The sequence below is a fragment of the Eufriesea mexicana genome, unplaced genomic scaffold, assembly GCF_001483705.2.
Source record: "Eufriesea mexicana isolate 0111107269 unplaced genomic scaffold, ASM148370v2 scaffold474474824, whole genome shotgun sequence".
NCBI lineage: Eukaryota > Metazoa > Arthropoda > Insecta > Hymenoptera > Apidae > Eufriesea > Eufriesea mexicana.
In genome coordinates this window covers 743,644-765,679 of record NW_016907886.1, presented here as the reverse complement: position 1 = coordinate 765,679, position 22,036 = coordinate 743,644, and the positions used below count along the sequence as shown (strand labels likewise).

General features: G+C 47.5%; 1 protein-coding gene and 1 long non-coding RNA gene across 3 annotated transcripts in view; both read right to left on the bottom strand.

The window, feature by feature from the left end:
* The window catches only part of LOC108555023 (homeobox protein prospero), a 54,151-nt gene extending 50,280 nt beyond the window's left edge, over positions 1-3,871 (bottom strand). For both annotated transcript variants that reach the window (XM_017910499.1, XM_017910508.1), the window contains exon 1: positions 932-3,871. In XM_017910499.1, the coding sequence (XP_017765988.1) occupies positions 932-3,556 (2,625 nt within the window). In that variant the 5' untranslated portion in view covers positions 3,557-3,871. The remainder of the gene's footprint in view (positions 1-931) is intronic.
* A 469-nt stretch (positions 3,872-4,340) lies between these two features.
* LOC108554883 (uncharacterized) overlaps positions 4,341-22,036 on the bottom strand; it is a 167,606-nt gene continuing 149,910 nt past the window's right edge. The window contains exon 4 of the long non-coding RNA XR_001890726.1: positions 4,341-4,828. This is a non-coding gene — a long non-coding RNA (uncharacterized LOC108554883). The remainder of the gene's footprint in view (positions 4,829-22,036) is intronic.

Genomic DNA, 22,036 nt, shown 5'->3' with positions numbered 1-22,036 from the left:
GTAAGAGCGTCCAATGTTCGCACATTTGCCAATAGATAACTTCCTACTTGAAAGAAATCCTCGATGAATTCTCGACCCCCATAAACACAAAATTCATATGCTACCTAAATATCCCCAGTCTAAGGCAGGGCTTGCTAGAAAGCCTTACCGACTAGTCCACTAGCAGGCCAAAGACCAAATGCATCCCTCTCTTTGCTTCCTTCTATCTGCTACCTATCATAGCACAACGACCAAGGGAACAACGAGACATCATCGAACCTCGTGGGGGAGACCCCCACGACTGGTGACCCCGATAAAAAGAACAGACACGCAAGTTTCAACGACCTGGAGTGGACAGAAAAGATGGCCCGACACCAATAGCCTAGTATTAACATTAGGATAGCATATAGCGCAGTTGTAACCTAGCATAAGGAGGATATAAGCTTTTAGACGTAATACGGGCCACGTAACAAGGATGAAAGAATGGATACAGCCACGACACACATCGGGCCTGACCTACGATGGCACGACAATTAACAACCGAGAGCCTATCGACGGGCAAAGACCATACTCGGCTCACGGTTGCATCGGCGACACCATCCCCTAGGACAGCCTAAGCTGTGGGCACGACACGTCGGGACTCATAGTATCCTCTCCCTCCTCCTATCTTCTGACACGGAAAAATAGATAACGTTAATCACTGGCAGGAGGGCGATGCAACGACCAACGTGCACACCTTTGCCAATAGATGGATGGATTGCTACTCGAGAAGGAGGTTCTCGAGGGCTTTCTCGCAAGTCCTCGATGAATCCTCGACTTTCCATAAATACGAGTTCCCTATGCTACCTGCTACCTATCACGGAACATCGAGCGAGAGGATACCAACCGGAAGTATCGTAGGAACGATAGGAAAAAATGATGGCAAACCCGCGAAGGGGACTGCCACAATTACCTTATGCCGTTTCTTTTTCGGTGTCATTACGAGCGAGAGAGCCTCGTTCTGTTCCGAGTCCCTGCTTTCTCTCTCCTCGCCCCTCAGGTTACAATATTGGTCGCGTTGCTGTTGGTCTCTTTGTTGGTGCTCGAGCTGCTGCTGATGTTGTTGCTGCTGCTGCTGTTGCTGGGCCTGCATGGACGCCATGCTGTACATCGACGGCGGTTTTGGCGTCTGAAACATGCCGCCAGCCGACATGACACGCGGGGGCAGTTGATTCATTTGATTAAGGTTGTTTTCCATGGGGCCAGTATGAGGGCCATGGGGCCCACCACCCATGGAACCGATTGGCGGGAAACCCGTAGACTGTGGAGGTGGGGGCCCGCCGTTGTGGGGCCCCCGTGGCCCGTTTGGGCCACCGGGTGGTTGGGGTGCTCCTCTGTCCACTACTTTCGTTCTAGGCGACTTTCTCTCGAGCATCTGGCTCGCCAACAGGAGATCCTTGTTGAGTTGCTCGGCGGCGACTTGCGCCGCCTCGCTTTGTTTCCCGAGGTATTTTCTCTGTTGCACGAACCTGGTTACAACCTTGTCGATGAGATTCGTCAGATAGGAGGTGATTTCCGCCTTGAGCGTACCCGAGAGACCTTGGAGGTCCTCGTCGGTGATATGGGGACCCGACGAGCCAGCCACCGCCGCGGCGCCTCTGAACACGTTTATCCTTTCCTGGAATTCTTTGTGCTGAAGAGGCGTACTCGCCGGCTGCATTTGCGGTGTTTGCGGCGTGGACGGGCCGGTATTGCTTTGACTCTGTTGCTGCGCTTGACTCGGTGGGGGTGGCGGAGTAGTTTGTCGTTGGTGCTGCTGCTGCTGCTGCTGGTGCTGTTGCTGCTGCTGCTGCTGCTGCTGTTGTTGTTGCTGCTGCTGCTGCTGCTGCTGCTGCCTGACAGCAGCCTCCTGATGCTGCTTCATCCTCTCGAGAGCAGCTTGTTGCTGCTCGAGGTAGAGTTTCTGTCCCATGTGATACATAGCGGCTGCCGCGGCGTGTGGGTGTTCGGTCGGGAGGGCCGGGAGTCCGTTGTACGGTGGTGGATGAGGTCGCGGTGGTTTGAGCGGTGGCTGAGGACTTAGGGGAGCACCGATGCTTTCGCTCGCGTCCGAATCGATTCTACTCGTAAGCTCATTGTACTGTTGCTGCATCATGACTAATTGTTCGCGCAGCTTCATCAGCTGACTCTGCAGGTTATCCTTTTCCTCGCGTTTTTGCCTGATCGTCGACGGATCATCCTCCTCCTCGTACTCCTCCTCGTCGTCCTTCATGGTATCGCTGACACCGTGCTGGAGAACGTGATGCACCGTTTGTTGCTGGGGTTGGTAGAGTTTGCGTTTCTTGCAACCGTTCACCGGTGCGGTCTGCAACGCCGGACTGCTGCGCATCGTGCTCACGATATTCTCGACACGGGCGCGCTTCGTTTCCGTCGTCGGCGAACTGGTCTCCGTTTTCGGTACGATAGGGCAAGGCGAGTGACTAGGGCTGCGTTTCATGTTCAACGAGTCCTGTATCTCCTCCTTCACGGTAACCGACCCTGACCTTGGTTGCGTGGGACTCGGGGGCAAACTCTGCTCGCAGTCCGATCCATCGAGATTCGCTCCAGGCTCCATACCAGCTTCGGCGAACGCCTCCTCCATGGCACGTGCGGCTGCGGCTGCGTCCTCCGCGCTATCCTCGGCATCGCCCGGCATCACGGTATCACGATCACTGTGACTCGCGTTATTCACGACGTTATTCCCGTCAACACTCTCCTCTCCACCACTCTGCACTGTTCCACTACGTGCACTATCACTGTTCTGCTGTTGATGCTGTTGAGACTTAAGTAGATCCGCGGTGGTGTTGTTGTTGTTGTTGCTGTGTATACTGTTATTGTTGTTCGACTGTTCTTGCATCGCTAGCGCGGAGATTTTCCGGCCTTGAAGTATGTCGCGCCCTTGAAGTATGTCGCGGAGCATGTGCTGCGTGAGCTCGGCGGTGGCGGGATCGTCGCAGTTAACCACGGTACCGGATTGCAAATTAGCAGCAGAGTCCATGCCGGCACCAGTCATCCCGTGGCCGCCCTCTGACGGCGAGCCACCGGCGTCACTGGCCTGTTTGACCTGTCGCCCGAGTATCTCGTTCAACATCTTGGCGGGGCCGTAACCCGGTGGCCCGAAAAATCCGAAAGCCGCGTGGGCGGAATGCTGCTGAGTGCTAGGACCCGTCGTAGCTGTGCTCAAATGACCTTGACTGCTTGCCGCTCCAGCTTGTTGCTGCTGGAGCTGTTGTTGTTGTTGTTGTTGTTGTTGCTGCTGCGGCGACTGTTGCTGCTGCGACTGCGACTGATGGTGCTGCGGCGGCTGTTGCTGTTGTTGTTGTTGTTGTTGTTGCTGATGCGTCGGTCCGTTGCCACCGAAGATCGAACCGTACAGACCACCGCTATGGAAGGATGGCCGGGAGGTGAAGTGCGGTATACTCGAGTAGTTGTTGCGCGGCTCGCCGGCGTCCACGCGCTGTCTGGTGCGCTTCTGCTTCTTCTGGAGTCGCTGTTGCTTGCTTTCCGTAGTTGCTCCGTAGGGGGCGAAATACTCGGTCTCCTCCCCCGATGACATCATCGGCCGTCTGGTTGGTCGGCCCCCCGAAGGCCTCCGCGTCCCCTCCCCGCCAGGGTTCCTTGTCACCCCTCCCCTTCTCGCTCGAATAGCCCCTCGTGGCTCAGCGCGCTGCCTCTGCTTCACTCTACTCTACTCTCGCCGTTTCCCCTACCACAGCCGTCTTTTCTCCTCGTTCCTTCTACCTTGTCCTCCCCACTCCGATCGCCGACACTCGCCCCTCTCCACTTTCTTCGTCTTTGGCGTCTCCTTCTCCTTCTCTTCCTTTTCCTCCTCCTCCACCTCCTTCACCGCCGTCGCGCCTACGCCACCGCTGCTTCCTCCTCCTCCTCCTCCGCCTCCTCCTAGGAGGAGGGTTCGTTTTCGACGCGAGATTTCACAATGGCGGAGAAGGAGTTTTGATCTCGCGAACGTTCGCGTGCTCGCGTTCGCTGCTTAACGATGTAATTCGTGGTGGCCGATAACGACCACCCCTAACGCAACGCGCTGCTTCGAGTGCTGGCAATTAGGGTAATTGCATTCCGCGTAGAAGAACGTGGGCGAAAGAGGAAAACAGGCGAGCGTCGAGAAACGGGGGAACGCGAAGCGATTTGCAAGTCAAACGGCTCCCTCCCCTCTTCTCTCCCTCCGTCGTGTCTCTCCTCCTCCGCCTCCTCCGCCTCCTCCTCCACCGCCTCTTCCGCCTCCTCCACCTCCTTTTTCTCCTCTTCTTCCTCCTCCTCCGCCGCCGCCGCCGACGACGACGACGTCGGCACCCTTCTTCCCGACGAACTCTTCCTTCCTCCTCTTCACCTTTTTCTCCTTCTCTCACGGCTCCTCTTCCTCTTCTTCCGTCGTTCCACGCTTTTTCACTACTTTCTCTTCACTATTCCTCGCACCGCTCCTTCCGCCTTGGGGCTGACGCCAACAGCTGGGGCTTCTCGGTGACTCGGTGTCGGCGGCTGCTCGTCCTCGTCTCGGGATCGCGATTTCTTTTCGGGAGACGCGGCTCGTTCTCGGCACCCTTTCTCTGGCTATCGCTTTTCCTTAAGTCTCTATTGCTATTTGTACGGGGTCCGCCGTTGTCGCTGCTGTTTCTACCGTTGCCGTTGCGTTTCTTCGTCACAGTCGATACGATGTTGCTTAGGCTGATGATCACGAGAACCGAGGCCGGTGTTCTCGCGGGCGGAATTCTCGTGCTCCCGCCTGGGAGCTGCATCCTTCGACCTCGCCAAAGGGCTAGGTGCCCCTCGCTCCCTCGTCTCGATTTTCCTTCCCGTGGTTCTCCTTATCCGTCTGAAATGCAAAACCAGAGGATACCGGTTATACGAGTCAGCCTGACTGTGCACCGAAAAACACACCTTCTGTGTCTCGCGAGTGTACGGCGATATCGTCGATCGATACCACTGCACTTGGCCAAGTCGCCATTCGCCGATCGTATTTTAGTTTAAACGCGGTCTCGGTATAGCAGTCGCGGCTGCTTCCGTAGATAGAATCGTCCCGTCTCGACTGCCACTCTCGTTCGTTCCTCTTCCATGACACGCGTACCGATTCGTCGTGGACGAGGAAACCACCGGAATCCGCCTTCTTCGCCAATTTTACCTATTTATCTTTATACCGGTCAATTTATTTTTCCATCTATACCCACGGTTTAAGCGGGCAGGCGAAGATACCAGGGCGATTGCGCGCAGACACGTGTCCGGAGACTAGTAAATATACCGAGTCCGGAGACATGCGTAGAAGCTTAAACTAGGGGTGGATTCGTCGCAACGTCGAAACTTTGAAAGTTTCGCGGTGGAAAAATTCGAAATTTCCCGATTTTCCTCGCGAAGGAAAAGTCCAATCTTTCAAAGTGTCCTCGTTTTGGACACTTTGAAATTCGATTTTTTCATTTTTCTCGTAATCAAACCACGAGTCTTTCCTCGCCATTTTAGGGGTATCGAATAATTTAATAATACCGTTGAAGACATTGCTTCGCCACTCACCGTCTTACCATAAATCTTATCGAAAGGAGTTATTATTACGGAGAAACGTGCCGATAAGCGATCAATTGCCAAGGAGGACTCAGTTTCGTGACGACGATCGGGGCCGAGTATCCGCACAGATTCCTCGTCACGGTTTAGCCAGAGGCATCGAAATCTCAGGGGCGGAAGCCGGGGAAAAGTGTATCGGTTCATCGCACGATCGCGTCACGTAAACCGTAGGAAGCGCGTGCACAGGGAGAATAGCAAGCGTTGCTAGTTAAAAATACTAGTAATCGATCACGACGGCAGAACGAAGAATAGGACAGTAACGCGGACACTGTGATCTAACTTGGTCCGAAGTCTTGCCGGGGGTGCTAGCGAAAAAGTGCAAGTACAGCGAACTCCAGGAATTGTCGAAGACGAGGATGACCGAGGACAGGGCATAAGAAAATTACCTGCGTTGAATTTCTTATTCAGAGCGTGGTCGTCTGTTCCGGCAAGTCGACTCTTCGCCTATTACACGCTGCAAGTTGATCGATAGCAAGGGAGAAAGACAGAGGAGTTTAATTGACAGTAGATCCTCGGTCATACACCGGCCGCATCATCCCGTGTTTCCTCAAACTAGAAAGTGGACGACTATATCTGCTGCCGATTAACAGTTTGCAATTATCGCGTCATCCCAAGATTGGAAACCCAAGATTTATTAAACAAACGGAGAAGAGTATCGGAATTTCGTTATCTCGGAAAATTTCTCAGAAACTTGCACCCTGACCAGAGATGCGGTCCAATTTTATCTATAAAATGTCGAATAAAACGTACGAAACAGTGTCAAACTAATTCCACGTTGCTGTCTTTAGAATCGTAAAAGTCATAAATTAATACAAGTTAAATTGCGAAAATATGTCAACTGCATTCTATCGTCCATATCCAAAATAACTCGTGTTTTTCCAATGTGATTCAATATGGGGAGCTCAAAGGTTGGACACCCCTACCGTCTACCCTAAACCAAGGCTACGAAGCCTTCCCTGCTCCGAAATCAAAGTAACAGTTACCCTACAGGATGGACCGCTTAACGCGACCACTTTGACGATGTTTCACGTTTTAGTAACTTGATTTGTCACCTCATCTTCGATACACCGTTAACTTTGCTTAATTTGCGAGAAAATAATTTCTTATTCCACGCCTAAATTGTTGCGTCTAGAACACTGCAACTCTTATTACGGGAGCTTCGCGGGGTTATAAGGCCCATTTCCGCGGATGCGAGAATTTTGCTGGGATGGGGCCTACTCTAAATTAACAGAGCTAGACCTGGTTAGGGATGAACTATAGAGTTTTGACGGGTGACTGTGTCTCACGCTAAGTTAATCGTCGTGGGTTTGTCTTGGCTATCTGGTCATGACTGCTGTCTCGGTGGTTTTATAAATTTGTACGTCTACCAACAGATTGGTCGATGTGAAACGTAAGTAGTGCATGCGTGTCTTCCTATTGATTGCGAATTACATTAGAGGTGTGCGTTAGCTTCGACATGTTGTACATAATTTGGGACCTTATGCACAGTGTCTTAAGGATGACGTATTGACCTGGCCAAGGTTCACCCAAGCGATAACTAGATGATAACGAGTGTATACGAACGAGGGGACGCTGACAATAAGGACATAAACAGTCCTCCACTTAATTCAGGACGTGAATGTCCAATTCCTGGGACCTCGACACAAATTATCCAAAATAATCCACGTAATCTGATTACCTGATCCACCCTATACATCCCAAGTAAAAACCTCGCGCAAAGCTGAAGCTGATCGAACTAAATACGTCCATTCTGCTCTACATCCCATGCGGAGATCCCGGAACGATAATGGCGATTGGAAAAATGCAACTGGCCCAATATTCTAAACTAGGAGAATCGGTAGCCCCTGAGGACTCGGCGTAACTTGGCCGATGGAGGATAATCGACGGCCGTTGAACGAATTCATTGAGCGACGACAGTGCTCGCTGCGAGGGCCCCGATCGTTTCACCGTTCAATTGCCGATACGCATAAGTGCGTGGGTAGAACACGTGAGTCGGTGGAGCGTTTGCACGCACGCGGACGGCCGATACGGTGCGCTGCTTAGTGTGCACCGATATCAACGCGATACACACCCCGCGTGAATGTGCATGAGATTCGAAGCAACAGCTGAGCAGCTTAAAGCACCTGCGCTCAATAGGCTGACATATTCCATAGTTTGCCTACGCACGAGGCCGCCTGCGTTCGAGGACACGAGCACTCGCCCCCTATATATCGACGGAGAGCGACTAGACGTATATATACGCGGCTCATGAAGCAACAAGAAGGCTCAAAGAGAGGAATACGTATATAGCAACACGTGGCAAAAGCGGCGAATTGGTGGAAGCACGGAATCGTTGTACTTTTTTTCCTCCCTCCGAACCAGCCAACTCTCGCGCGCTCGCGCCTATGTTTCCAGTTTCACTGTTCTCTCGTGTTCGCGCGATCGCGCAAGGAAGAGGGTGGCAAGCCAACGGCTTAGAATTCATCGATTATTCCCTTGCCTCCGCGATTCGTCTGATCGAATAACGATTACACCGCCCTGCAGCGTCTTCCCAATCGATACCAACAATGCGACTACCCGTTCCGTATTATGGTGTTTTACAGGGGTGTTCCTCTTTGCTTTTCGTGACCCGTGATCGAGGGTTGCAATCGCTGTCGCAGGGTCGACAAATTTTCCTCAAATTTGCGAGATCGGGGATTCAAGTATCTCTTCGAGCTGCCATTTCATTCCGAAAAATTAAGCATCGAGCAAGTATTATACAGAAATTTCGGAATTTCTTCAAATTTTTTGTTTCCGGTTAATACTAGAGTTACCGATCTTTAATGGGTACCCAACTATAACGTGCACAGATTATAGTAATTTTAGCGGTACGGTGAATATGAGCGAATATATTCATTACAGTTCTTTCTTGATACGAGTTGGTACCAATTTTATTTTTAAAGCAGATGTATGTTCGGTGATTGCGAAAAGGAAAATTTTGACCGGGTTGGTAGTTCTAGTGTTAAAACTGATTAATTTTGGACGCATGACAGGGGTAGTAGATAATTATGATATTCGATAAGAGCTTCTGACGAGATAGACTCGTTGTTGCAGTACAAAGGGTTGATAACTTGCTTGGCAAACATAATGGGCAATATTAGAGTAAGCGTGTTCCAAAGTAATCTTTAAAAAGAAAAATATTAATTCTGTTATATATATATATTTATAAATTTTTATTTATCCCTTTAACCGAATTTGTAATCTAACCAACTCACTTGCTGACTTAAACTTTGTCAATTTATCCTTAGATAGTTTTAAGGCCGAGGCAATCAGATTGCTAGAGGCTACAAATCTGCAGCTATAAGCACTGCAGTACTTCGCAGTCTCATTTTGGGTATTTATGATGTAGAACAATGTATCCTTCTGTATAAGTTTCTGTGTAATTGTGCTCCTTTTATTTTTATTTTTCTTTAATTATTTTTGCTTTACTGTATTATTTCCTTATAAACGGTGCTTACCCGTCGAATAAATAAAGAAATATAATTAAAATATGAAATAAAATTGCAGATAATCCAAGCACCTCGAGGTCTACGCTAACGTAGGGCAGAATTGGGTGTCATCAAACCGAATTATTACATATGGAGAATTTTGACGTACAAATGGTTATACTTTGGCATAATAAAAATGCAATAAAGCGTAAATAAATGTTATGAAAATGAATTAGATGCTATCGTGGTCTCTTCGAATTTATTATTCCCGGCATTTTTCCACTAAAAATGGATACTTCGTAGCGAGATACTGCTTCCTGGTAATTATCTTAGGTGGCACAGGGGGGCTGTGCTGGTTGGCTAAAAGGGTGACATATGGCCCCGAGCTCGATAACGTCTACGATCGTACCTGCCTCGAAGAACGCTACGCTTCGAGGGGGGTCAGCAAGGTCTGTCCTTGCTACGTTTGATCGCCACTTCCCTCCTGTGCCGCCATGCGTGGGACGGTCGGAATAAAAAGGTGCCCCGGCCGGAAATGGTTTTAGGAACTCTCCCACCGCCTCGACTCGGAAGTAGACACGCCGGGCTAATTACACGCGAGGAACGTGCATACGATGTGTTCGAGAAACTTTCGTGACCCCGTTGTCGATATTGTTGCGAGCAGATGCGCCGTTCGATTCACCGGTAAATTACCTTTTTCGCTACCCCCGAAGCTAAATTTCGAAGAAATTCCACCGGCCCCTGAGTCGTCAAAAATTATTTCCACCATCCAGGAAAATCGATAATCCCTTATCCCTCGCGATGAACCGTCGTCGCAAATCGATTTCGCGTTCACGAGTTCACGCGTTCGCGTGTGTGCGCGTGCGTGTTCGTATAAATTGGCGTAAATTGGTCCGAAGCAATCGAGTAAATAGCGGAATAAATATCGATAAACGAATTAATTAATAGTCGTTTTGCTTGCAGGCTTTCGTCGATTTCCTCGCCGTCGAGCACGGCGAAATGATCTAGCACGTACGAGTTACGAAACACGTCAGACAGAGTGGGAAAAACGCGACTTTGTCATTACCATAGCATGTATTTCGATGGGCAATGACATTCGCATCGATCATCTTCGAGCGAGGCGAAAACAGCCTGATGAACTACCAACAGCCATTTCCTGTGCGTCATGCGATATTTACCGTTTAAGCAGGTGACTTGATTTGAAGGGGTGATTGCAGGTCATGCCGGTGGGGTTGCGATACGAGATTAGAAAATCGCCGGTTGGGACTTGTCCCGCTCGTTTGTCGTTCAATACTCTGTCACGAATCACGACCACGGTAATGCTAGAACGATCTGCCAAGGAGAATTCGCGAAGAAATGCAAAGGAATTTGTCCACGATGCAAATTAGCCTATTCTCTGTCAATAATTTATACTCCTGTCCTTATGTTTTTATTTTCCCTACGATACACGATTATTTTTATTTCTACTTGGATGTATCACGGTGTAATTAATTATATAACACAGAATGTGGTATAGATATAAAATTTTTCAAAATTTTTAGAACCGCTGTCAAGCTTAACGCGTTGACACCGGTCACGGAGATTTCCGTGTTGCTGGGCATTCTTTCGTGAAGAAATTTATACAAATATTATTTCGTTGCATTATAAGAAAAATACTATTCCCCAATGTTCAATGAAATATGCAAATTCAGCCGTAGGTCGTTTCACTCAGCGCTAAGAGCTAATATTTAATTAAATGCCCGGTCCTACGTGAAAGGATGGAGATGAAATACCCGGCTATCAACGTGTTAAAAATACGACTAACGAGATTTTGCTATTTCGAGAAACCCGTGATATAGATATAAAATTTTTCCCAATTTTTACAGCCGCAGTCGAGTTTAAAAATACGACGACAAAGGGGTTAAGAAACGTAATAAATGAAAGAAAAGGGCGGATCAAGCTGTATGACAGGAATTAGTCACGGACTATAAGAGAGTTACCAGGGGAATGACTCGTAATCCCGGAAACTTTTCTCGAAGATTTTCCAACGTTAAGGGGGCTAGGATCTAAGGTAGCCATTGTTTCGAACTATCGACTCGGATAACTTGCACCTATAGCTCGGGTAATTAAGGAAGAGACCGGAACACAAAAGGGCTCGGGGCTAGGAAAGCGTTCGTTAATCTCTCGTCGTCCATTACGCGGTTTCCATCGGCGAACCGACCTTGTATGAGATTTCAAAGGTAGCTCGGCGAATCGACATTTTTATATAACGAATCCGTCTACCCTCTTACCTAACCTCGATCCTCCTCCTTACCTGCCAATCGAACACGATGCAATCGATACGAAACCAACGAACCTGCTACTGCCTTAGCTTATAGCCACGCCAACTTCATCCCCCTTCAGTTCCTCCGTTCATTCGCAAGATTTTTCCTCTGGATCTTCGTCGCAGAGGAAACGAACGAGAGGAAAAGGCAAAGAACTGTCAATGGATTTCGAAAGTCGCCCGGCATCGACTCGCCGGGAACGATCGTCGGGATGAAACAAAGGTATCCCACAGCACGGAACCCGCAGCGAAAACGAAACAAAGCCGCTTCTACTTTGCGATTCCCCAACGACTTCCTTCCGGCAGTGCTCGCGTTCGTGGCAGCGAGTAGGCGTAGGTAAGTTCCTACGCGTTGAATATCACATGGCGCGCGTACCCCACATGGCGTAGTCGAGGTAACGACGGCATGTGCATCGGAATGCCACCCCCTGTAGGTGTCATGTGGCCGCAGTGTTCGCAGGGGGTTGTTCGCCTGGGAACCCGGCTATGGTCATCAGCCCATGTCCATCGCGTGGTCCTACACAGCTCGGACCGGGCATCGCTATGCGTCTACCCCTTCTTTACACCCCTGCGGCACCCCGAATTATCCTACCATTCGTTCGCGTTATTATCCGTGTCGTTGCGCGAGCCTCGCCTCGTCGAGACCACCCTCTTCGGTGACACGCATTCGCAAACACGCGAACGCATCGGCGATTCACGACGCCTAATCGTCAATGTGTATTTACACGTGTGTACACGGCCAGGCAGAGTCGGACAGACGGATAGACAGACAGTCGGCGAGATCACGAGACGCGGAGGTGGCGTGCGTTAGAGGGAGAGAGAGAGAGAGAGAGGGACGTACGCGTATACGCATAGGAGGTGGTGCGAGCGAGAGAGATGTCCCGTTCTATATACGGAATGATACACGCACACGTAGAGAACAGAGACACGGTGACTCGCGTGTGTGTATACACACGGCTCACACGCGTTCTGCATATTATCGGGTTGCTCCGATGCAACAAGTTGACCGGGTGTCAATTGATGTGTTATTAATTGGAGGTTAATTGCGTTAATGCGCTGCCGACCCCGCCCTCCCCGGGCCCCGCGCCGCCTCTTCCTCCGCCGCCGACCCACCCCGCGCCGCCATACCCGACCTCACCCCCGCGGCGCCGCACACCCTCCGCTGTTTTATTATTATTTTGCATTCGAATCGTTTCGATTCACTGGCACGCGCCCAAACCAAACTTCGCGAGCGCGAGAGAGCCGGATGACGGCGAGAGAATGAGCATGACGGGGCGCGGGGAGAGGGGGCAGAGAGAGGGTGGAAGCATTTAAAAGCGGCGGCCTGTCACCGATTTTCATAATTCACAGCTCGTTAAATTTGTTTCGCTTTTTACCTCCGCTTTCCGCGAATGGGTTACGCGCCACCCAGGACCATTAATCTACCTTCGGTCGTTTTCAATGAGTTTAATCGCGTTTCAAAAACAATGTGGGTCAACGCCACGGCCAGCGTGTTATTCCTGGCACGCGAGCATGACCTTTCCTGCGTTTTCATTTCGATTTCGGTCGCCATTCATTCCCGCGTTACAGATAATACGGCGCGATAATGAGCGCCACTTTCACGGCCCGCGCGACTCGATGATGCTGCATTTTCTTTTTTCTTCTTCCCTTTTTTCCATTTTTTTTTTTTTTTTCGCTTTTTTCGGTTTAACCGGGATGAATGAGGGAGACTGGCCTGATCTGTCCGTGACATTGCCTGGATGTTAACCACCGCTCGAATTTGCGAATTAACAGCGCCACTGCAGGGATTCAGAGAACACCCCGCGGATTAAAGGGGTGAGCGTGGAAAGTTGGGACTCGAAGCTCAAGGAAATGTTGCTTTTGTCGAGGAGACGTTGATGAAACGAGAGGTAAGATGTCATCCAAGTGATCGGAATTGTCCCTGCTCACGAGGTCAGGAGCTAGGGGTGATTAGGTCTTCCTGTTTATACCTGAGAACTCGGGTATAGTAATTTCTATACGGCGATGAAATACCAAGGATTAATTTCTTCCTCGGTGACTGAAGGAAATTTCGAGTTTCCAAAATTTATTGCTTCAGAAATAGAAGGAAAATTATATTTATATATGTATAATTGACGATTGGAAACATTTTTTGGTTCAAGAAAATGGTTGCTAGTTTGCATGGAAAATATTGAAAGATAAGAATGATTAGGTTGTCCTGCCTCTATTTGAGAACTCGGATATAGTAATTTCTATATGGCAATGAAATACCAAGGATTAATTTCTTCCTCCAGAAATAGATCAAGAGTAATATGTATACACGTATAATTGATGATTGGAAACATTTTCCGGTTCAAGAAAATGGCTACTAGTTTACATGGAAGATATTGAAAGGCAGGAATGATTGGGCCCTCCTATTTCTACTTGGGAACATAGATATATTAATTTCTATATGGCAATAAAGTACCAAGGATTAATTTCTTCCTGTGCGACTGCAGGAAATTTTGAATTTCGAAAATTGATTGCTTCAGAGATAGATCAAGAGTAATATGTACGTAGGTATAGTTGATGATTATAAACATTTGTCGATTCAAGAAAATGGTTGCTAGTTTGCATGGAAAATATTGAAAGATAAGAATGATTAGGTTGTCCTGCCTCTATTTGAAAACTTGGATATAGTAATTTCTATATGACAATAAAATACCAAGAATTAATTTCTTCTTCTGTGATTGAAGGATTAATTTCTTCCTCCAGAGACAGATCAAGAGTAATATGTATATAGATATAATTGATGATTGGAAACATTTTTCGTTTCAAGAAAATGGCAGCTAGTTTACATGGAAGCTGTCGAAAATAGTTTTTGGGCTAACCCAATAGAAGAGTAAGAGTTTCAAACCGGTAGTTCGGTTGGAAAGGAAGGAAGATTCGAACGCACGCCCTTTATACGGAAAAGCTCTCAAAACCTCCCTAAAGGTGAGATCGCAAATCTCCTCAGGATTTTCACGAGACGTTCCATGTGTTCCCATGACTTCTCTCTGTGGGAAACGCTAACGTCTAATATTGAAAGCTACAAAAAATCCTGCGGCGCCCTTCGTACTCCCTCTGGAAAGGAAGTAGGAACAACGGTCCTTGCCCTCAGCGGCGTAGACGTTGCCCTCATACCGGGGAGCCCGCTCCAGTCTCCAGGGACATTTAAATTTCCCAAGGTTTCCTACTTTTCATCGATATTCCATAACTAATTCCAAAATTAAAATCAAACTCCAATTATAAGTAAATCAACAACAAAATCCATAAAAGTTCCTTTACATTGCAATAAAATAAAGCTAGAAAAGTGTCGAAAACAGCTTCATCCTAATAAATACGTGACTTTGGATTAATTTCATAATCACAGATACAATACTAACACGAATGTATTCATGCATCGAGTCTATCGAGGCTATCTCCTACCAGAACGAAACAAAAATTTTATTTCAAACACAGACCACCTGCGTTGTCAAAAATTTAAAAAGCTCGAACTTTTATAATTTATTATATTGTATTATATAAACTTATATTGTATAAATTTAACAAGTTCGAATTTTTCATATTAATTCCACTCTTCGATATAATTAATAAAATATATAATATATAATGAAGAATAATTAATATAATTAATATAATATATAATAGTGGAATTAATCTACAAACGGTTGATAGACCCAAGCAAAGAAAAGGCAAAGAAACGAGGACCGTCCCTAAAGATCGACGCCACTGCAAGATCAAGGTGGCCCCCTTGCTAGCATTCAGGTGGTTCTGCCGGGTGGCGTCCCCCGATTTAAATGTCCAGGTATCCCCACGGCCGGATTCAGGTAAGGTAACTTCTCGAGACTGGCTTCCCCTTGGCTCGAGTCCCCCAGCTCAAGACCGAAGGCGGAGAAGGGCGAAGAAGGCAGAAGGATAGGTCTTAGGAATCGGAAGGAGCGCGTGCCAGCTGCCGTTGCCGAGGAGTAACCGACGTTTCGGCTTCTTGTTGCCATTGTTGGGGCCCCTGTCGAGGCTAGCCTAACGTCTTACGGCACAAACGAACCCCCTACCTTTTCAACGTCTTCAGAATCACGCGACGCTGCCCGGTTGACTCGTGCCTGGGTGGAGTAACGGTCTCCCTGCTTCCTTTCCAACACGCCACGCCATTCTGCCTCGTTCGATCCGCTCGAGATAAGAGCGTGCTCGGGACACTGTTGCGTCTTGGGGGTAATTGCACGTCGGCGAGCGCGTTGGGAAACGGACGTTGGGTCGCTTTGCTGGGGAGAGAAGCGTGGCAAGATTGGACGTTCGTTTAAATTTCCCTGAAGAAATTTAAATCTCATGGCGGGACTGGTATCTGTTGGTCGATGACGGTTGCGGTTTTAGAGCTGACTGCTCAGCGAAGGAGATAAGTTTGATCTCGAGGATCAGTGACACGTGGTTACAATAACCGTGATCTTAGAAATTTCGAAACGTCAAATGTCGAATTCCTCCACAGGAGAAGAGAGTCCAAAGTGGAAGTACGTACGTTTAAATATTTTTGGAAAAATTTCAATCAGTTGTCAAGAATTGACATCGGCTAGGTGATCACGATAGTTGTGGTCTTTGGAGGTTTCTCAACGATGAACACTGGGACTATTAACACGGAAGGTAGCATTTAAGAGTGCTAATACTGTGGTAGTGGTTAGGTTGCAATAATCGTGATCTTAGAAATTTCGAAACGTCAAATGTCGAATTCCTCCACAGGAGAAGAGAGTCCAAAGTGGAAGTACGTACGTTTAAATATTTTTGGAAAAATTTCAATCAGTTGTCAAGAATTGACATCGGCTAGGTGATCACGACAGTTGTGGTCTTTGGAGGTTTCTCAACGATGAACACTGGGACTATTAACACGGAAGGTAGCATTTAAGAGTGCTAATACTGTGGTAGTGGTTGTCATAGAATCTGTGGTACAAGTATGAGGAATGTTTATCTGGAAGGATGCGTGTGTGATGAGTATGACAGAGTCGCAGAAAAACAATCAGTAGCTGAATGACAGTCGTTACATATAGACATTGTGTGTGAGAGAGAGCTCGAGAGATTACATCGCAGTTAGAAGCGAATTTATTTCACGAGATTTAGTTATAATTTATGCAGTGCTATTATTGTGTTAGACAAATCTCATTAGTTTATCCATTTACTCACAAATACGATTAAACAATTTTCTAGAATATAAAGTCGACCCGATTATCAAGACAGGTATGAGAAAATAAATCTGGCAAACTGGTAAGAATCGATCTCTATCACGTGACTGGGACTATCATAGGCTAGAAATCTTTCAACGACCAACGTTTAATCTCGTCATAAGAGAGAGATGATTCGATGAATTATTACAGTGAACCGCGTAGGTAGGATACGAAAGGCCAACATATAGTATGAAAATTATACCGTATAACGTACTATAGAAATTATATTTCATGAAATATAAGGCAGACTAACTGGACCGTGCGATCCATGTCAAATTTCATGCGCTCGGTTTAAGTAATTTTCGAATAATAAAATCAATTTTGCCACCATATTCTTCGATCGCGTTTACCTGCATGGACATGTCTTACTCGCGAGTCTGACCGTGAACTGTATCGGCTAACATTCTTAGGTTCTGAGAAAATGACCGGTGGGAAAGTTCGAACGAGCACTGTCTGCAAGACAATTGCAAACGAAATGGAAATTGCGCGTTAGTCCACCGGGGAAATGGATTCTTACGTCGAAAGAAACGCTACAGGAAGATATGAATTATCGCGACGCGTAATAGCAGCTTGCGAGCGGACTGCTGCAAAGTAGCTGACATTTCCTGATTGAATTTGAAGAAAAAAAAAATGGCGCTCGCGGCAGAACCGTCGCGACGAATTCCAGGAATGGTGAAATAATTGGAAAACGAGCGGGAAAATATTGGGAAGCCTCAGACTCGACGATCGCGTGTAATGAAAGATGAAGGAAAATTATGCGACTGGAGTACCAAGACTCGAAAATCCCGACGATTCGACGGCAGAAACTAGACATCTCCGATAATATTTTGCATAGACCATGCTCGTTCAGTCATTTTCTCGTCATTAACGAAAATCGAAGCAGACGCGTTGAATACGTAACGAGTCCTAATATTCTTAGAACATCGTCGCGAAAATGTCAATCTCTTAATTCCTGACGTCAGTTATCGTTTCGCGACACGAGAATCACACGGTTGATGGTAATAAATAAGTATCGATAGCAAGCGAAAGAGCGAGGGAACACTCGCTATTTTTTGGCTTCAATCCGATTTCGAATGTGGTTAATTTATAAGAAAGAATTCAGCATTCCGAAAATGAAATATATTTTTTATTCGCCCGAAGGAAAGCTAACAGCTGTCAAACTCGATATTCGGATCTTCGCGATACTTATATACTATTGATTAATACTAAGATCGATATTAACGTAATCTATGCTAATAACTAATATTGGTATAATTAATACTGACATCGATGCTATTAATAATTGCATAGCTTGGCAATCAGATTGCTAGAGGCTACAAATCTGCAGCTATAAGCACTGCAGTACTTCGCAGTCTCATTTTGGGTATTTATGATGTAGAACAATGTATCCTTCTGTATAAGTTTCTGTGTAATTGTGCTCCTTTTATTTTTATTTTTCTTTAATTATTTTTGCTTTACTGTATTATTTCCTTATAAACGGTGCTTACCCGTCGAATAAATAAAGAAATATAATTAAAATATGAAATAAAATTGCAGATAATCCAAGCACCTCGAGGTCTACGCTAACGTAGGGCAGAATTGGGTGTCATCAAACCGAATTATTACATATGGAGAATTTTGACGTACAAATGGTTATACTTTGGCATAATAAAAATGCAATAAAGCGTAAATAAATGTTATGAAAATGAATTAGATGCTATCGTGGTCTCTTCGAATTTATTATTCCCGGCATTTTTCCACTAAAAATGGATACTTCGTAGCGAGATACTGCTTCCTGGTAATTATCTTAGGTGGCACAGGGGGGCTGTGCTGGTTGGCTAAAAGGGTGACATATGGCCCCGAGCTCGATAACGTCTACGATCGTACCTGCCTCGAAGAACGCTACGCTTCGAGGGGGGTCAGCAAGGTCTGTCCTTGCTACGTTTGATCGCCACTTCCCTCCTGTGCCGCCATGCGTGGGACGGTCGGAATAAAAAGGTGCCCCGGCCGGAAATGGTTTTAGGAACTCTCCCACCGCCTCGACTCGGAAGTAGACACGCCGGGCTAATTACACGCGAGGAACGTGCATACGATGTGTTCGAGAAACTTTCGTGACCCCGTTGTCGATATTGTTGCGAGCAGATGCGCCGTTCGATTCACCGGTAAATTACCTTTTTCGCTACCCCCGAAGCTAAATTTCGAAGAAATTCCACCGGCCCCTGAGTCGTCAAAAATTATTTCCACCATCCAGGAAAATCGATAATCCCTTATCCCTCGCGATGAACCGTCGTCGCAAATCGATTTCGCGTTCACGAGTTCACGCGTTCGCGTGTGTGCGCGTGCGTGTTCGTATAAATTGGCGTAAATTGGTCCGAAGCAATCGAGTAAATAGCGGAATAAATATCGATAAACGAATTAATTAATAGTCGTTTTGCTTGCAGGCTTTCGTCGATTTCCTCGCCGTCGAGCACGGCGAAATGATCTAGCACGTACGAGTTACGAAACACGTCAGACAGAGTGGGAAAAACGCGACTTTGTCATTACCATAGCATGTATTTCGATGGGCAATGACATTCGCATCGATCATCTTCGAGCGAGGCGAAAACAGCCTGATGAACTACCAACAGCCATTTCCTGTGCGTCATGCGATATTTACCGTTTAAGCAGGTGACTTGATTTGAAGGGGTGATTGCAGGTCATGCCGGTGGGGTTGCGATACGAGATTAGAAAATCGCCGGTTGGGACTTGTCCCGCTCGTTTGTCGTTCAATACTCTGTCACGAATCACGACCACGGTAATGCTAGAACGATCTGCCAAGGAGAATTCGCGAAGAAATGCAAAGGAATTTGTCCACGATGCAAATTAGCCTATTCTCTGTCAATAATTTATACTCCTGTCCTTATGTTTTTATTTTCCCTACGATACACGATTATTTTTATTTCTACTTGGATGTATCACGGTGTAATTAATTATATAACACAGAATGTGGTATAGATATAAAATTTTTCAAAATTTTTAGAACCGCTGTCAAGCTTAACGCGTTGACACCGGTCACGGAGATTTCCGTGTTGCTGGGCATTCTTTCGTGAAGAAATTTATACAAATATTATTTCGTTGCAATATAAGAAAAATACTATTCCCCAATGTTCAATGAAATATGCAAATTCAGCCGTAGGTCGTTTCACTCAGCGCTAAGAGCTAATATTTAATTAAATGCCCGGTCCTACGTGAAAGGATGGAGATGAAATACCCGGCTATCAACGTGTTAAAAATACGACTAACGAGATTTTGCTATTTCGAGAAACCCGTGATATAGATATAAAATTTTTCCCAATTTTTACAGCCGCAGTCGAGTTTAAAAATACGACGACAAAGGGGTTAAGAAACGTAATAAATGAAAGAAAAGGGCGGATCAAGCTGTATGACAGGAATTAGTCACGGACTATAAGAGAGTTACCAGGGGAATGACTCGTAATCCCGGAAACTTTTCTCGAAGATTTTCCAACGTTAAGGGGGCTAGGATCTAAGGTAGCCATTGTTTCGAACTATCGACTCGGATAACTTGCACCTATAGCTCGGGTAATTAAGGAAGAGACCGGAACACAAAAGGGCTCGGGGCTAGGAAAGCGTTCGTTAATCTCTCGTCGTCCATTACGCGGTTTCCATCGGCGAACCGACCTTGTATGAGATTTCAAAGGTAGCTCGGCGAATCGACATTTTTATATAACGAATCCGTCTACCCTCTTACCTAACCTCGATCCTCCTCCTTACCTGCCAATCGAACACGATGCAATCGATACGAAACCAACGAACCTGCTACTGCCTTAGCTTATAGCCACGCCAACTTCATCCCCCTTCAGTTCCTCCGTTCATTCGCAAGATTTTTCCTCTGGATCTTCGTCGCAGAGGAAACGAACGAGAGGAAAAGGCAAAGAACTGTCAATGGATTTCGAAAGTCGCCCGGCATCGACTCGCCGGGAACGATCGTCGGGATGAAACAAAGGTATCCCACAGCACGGAACCCGCAGCGAAAACGAAACAAAGCCGCTTCTACTTTGCGATTCCCCAACGACTTCCTTCCGGCAGTGCTCGCGTTCGTGGCAGCGAGTAGGCGTAGGTAAGTTCCTACGCGTTGAATATCACATGGCGCGCGTACCCCACATGGCGTAGTCGAGGTAACGACGGCATGTGCATCGGAATGCCACCCCCTGTAGGTGTCATGTGGCCGCAGTGTTCGCAGGGGGTTGTTCGCCTGGGAACCCGGCTATGGTCATCAGCCCATGTCCATCGCGTGGTCCTACACAGCTCGGACCGGGCATCGCTATGCGTCTACCCCTTCTTTACACCCCTGCGGCACCCCGAATTATCCTACCATTCGTTCGCGTTATTATCCGTGTCGTTGCGCGAGCCTCGCCTCGTCGAGACCACCCTCTTCGGTGACACGCATTCGCAAACACGCGAACGCATCGGCGATTCACGACGCCTAATCGTCAATGTGTATTTACACGTGTGTACACGGCCAGGCAGAGTCGGACAGACGGATAGACAGACAGTCGGCGAGATCACGAGACGCGGAGGTGGCGTGCGTTAGAGGGAGAGAGAGAGAGAGAGAGGGACGTACGCGTATACGCATAGGAGGTGGTGCGAGCGAGAGAGATGTCCCGTTCTATATACGGAATGATACACGCACACGTAGAGAACAGAGACACGGTGACTCGCGTGTGTGTATACACACGGCTCACACGCGTTCTGCATATTATCGGGTTGCTCCGATGCAACAAGTTGACCGGGTGTCAATTGATGTGTTATTAATTGGAGGTTAATTGCGTTAATGCGCTGCCGACCCCGCCCTCCCCGGGCCCCGCGCCGCCTCTTCCTCCGCCGCCGACCCACCCCGCGCCGCCATACCCGACCTCACCCCCGCGGCGCCGCACACCCTCCGCTGTTTTATTATTATTTTGCATTCGAATCGTTTCGATTCACTGGCACGCGCCCAAACCAAACTTCGCGAGCGCGAGAGAGCCGGATGACGGCGAGAGAATGAGCATGACGGGGCGCGGGGAGAGGGGGCAGAGAGAGGGTGGAAGCATTTAAAAGCGGCGGCCTGTCACCGATTTTCATAATTCACAGCTCGTTAAATTTGTTTCGCTTTTTACCTCCGCTTTCCGCGAATGGGTTACGCGCCACCCAGGACCATTAATCTACCTTCGGTCGTTTTCAATGAGTTTAATCGCGTTTCAAAAACAATGTGGGTCAACGCCACGGCCAGCGTGTTATTCCTGGCACGCGAGCATGACCTTTCCTGCGTTTTCATTTCGATTTCGGTCGCCATTCATTCCCGCGTTACAGATAATACGGCGCGATAATGAGCGCCACTTTCACGGCCCGCGCGACTCGATGATGCTGCATTTTCTTTTTTCTTCTTCCCTTTTTTCCATTTTTTTTTTTTTTTTCGCTTTTTTCGGTTTAACCGGGATGAATGAGGGAGACTGGCCTGATCTGTCCGTGACATTGCCTGGATGTTAACCACCGCTCGA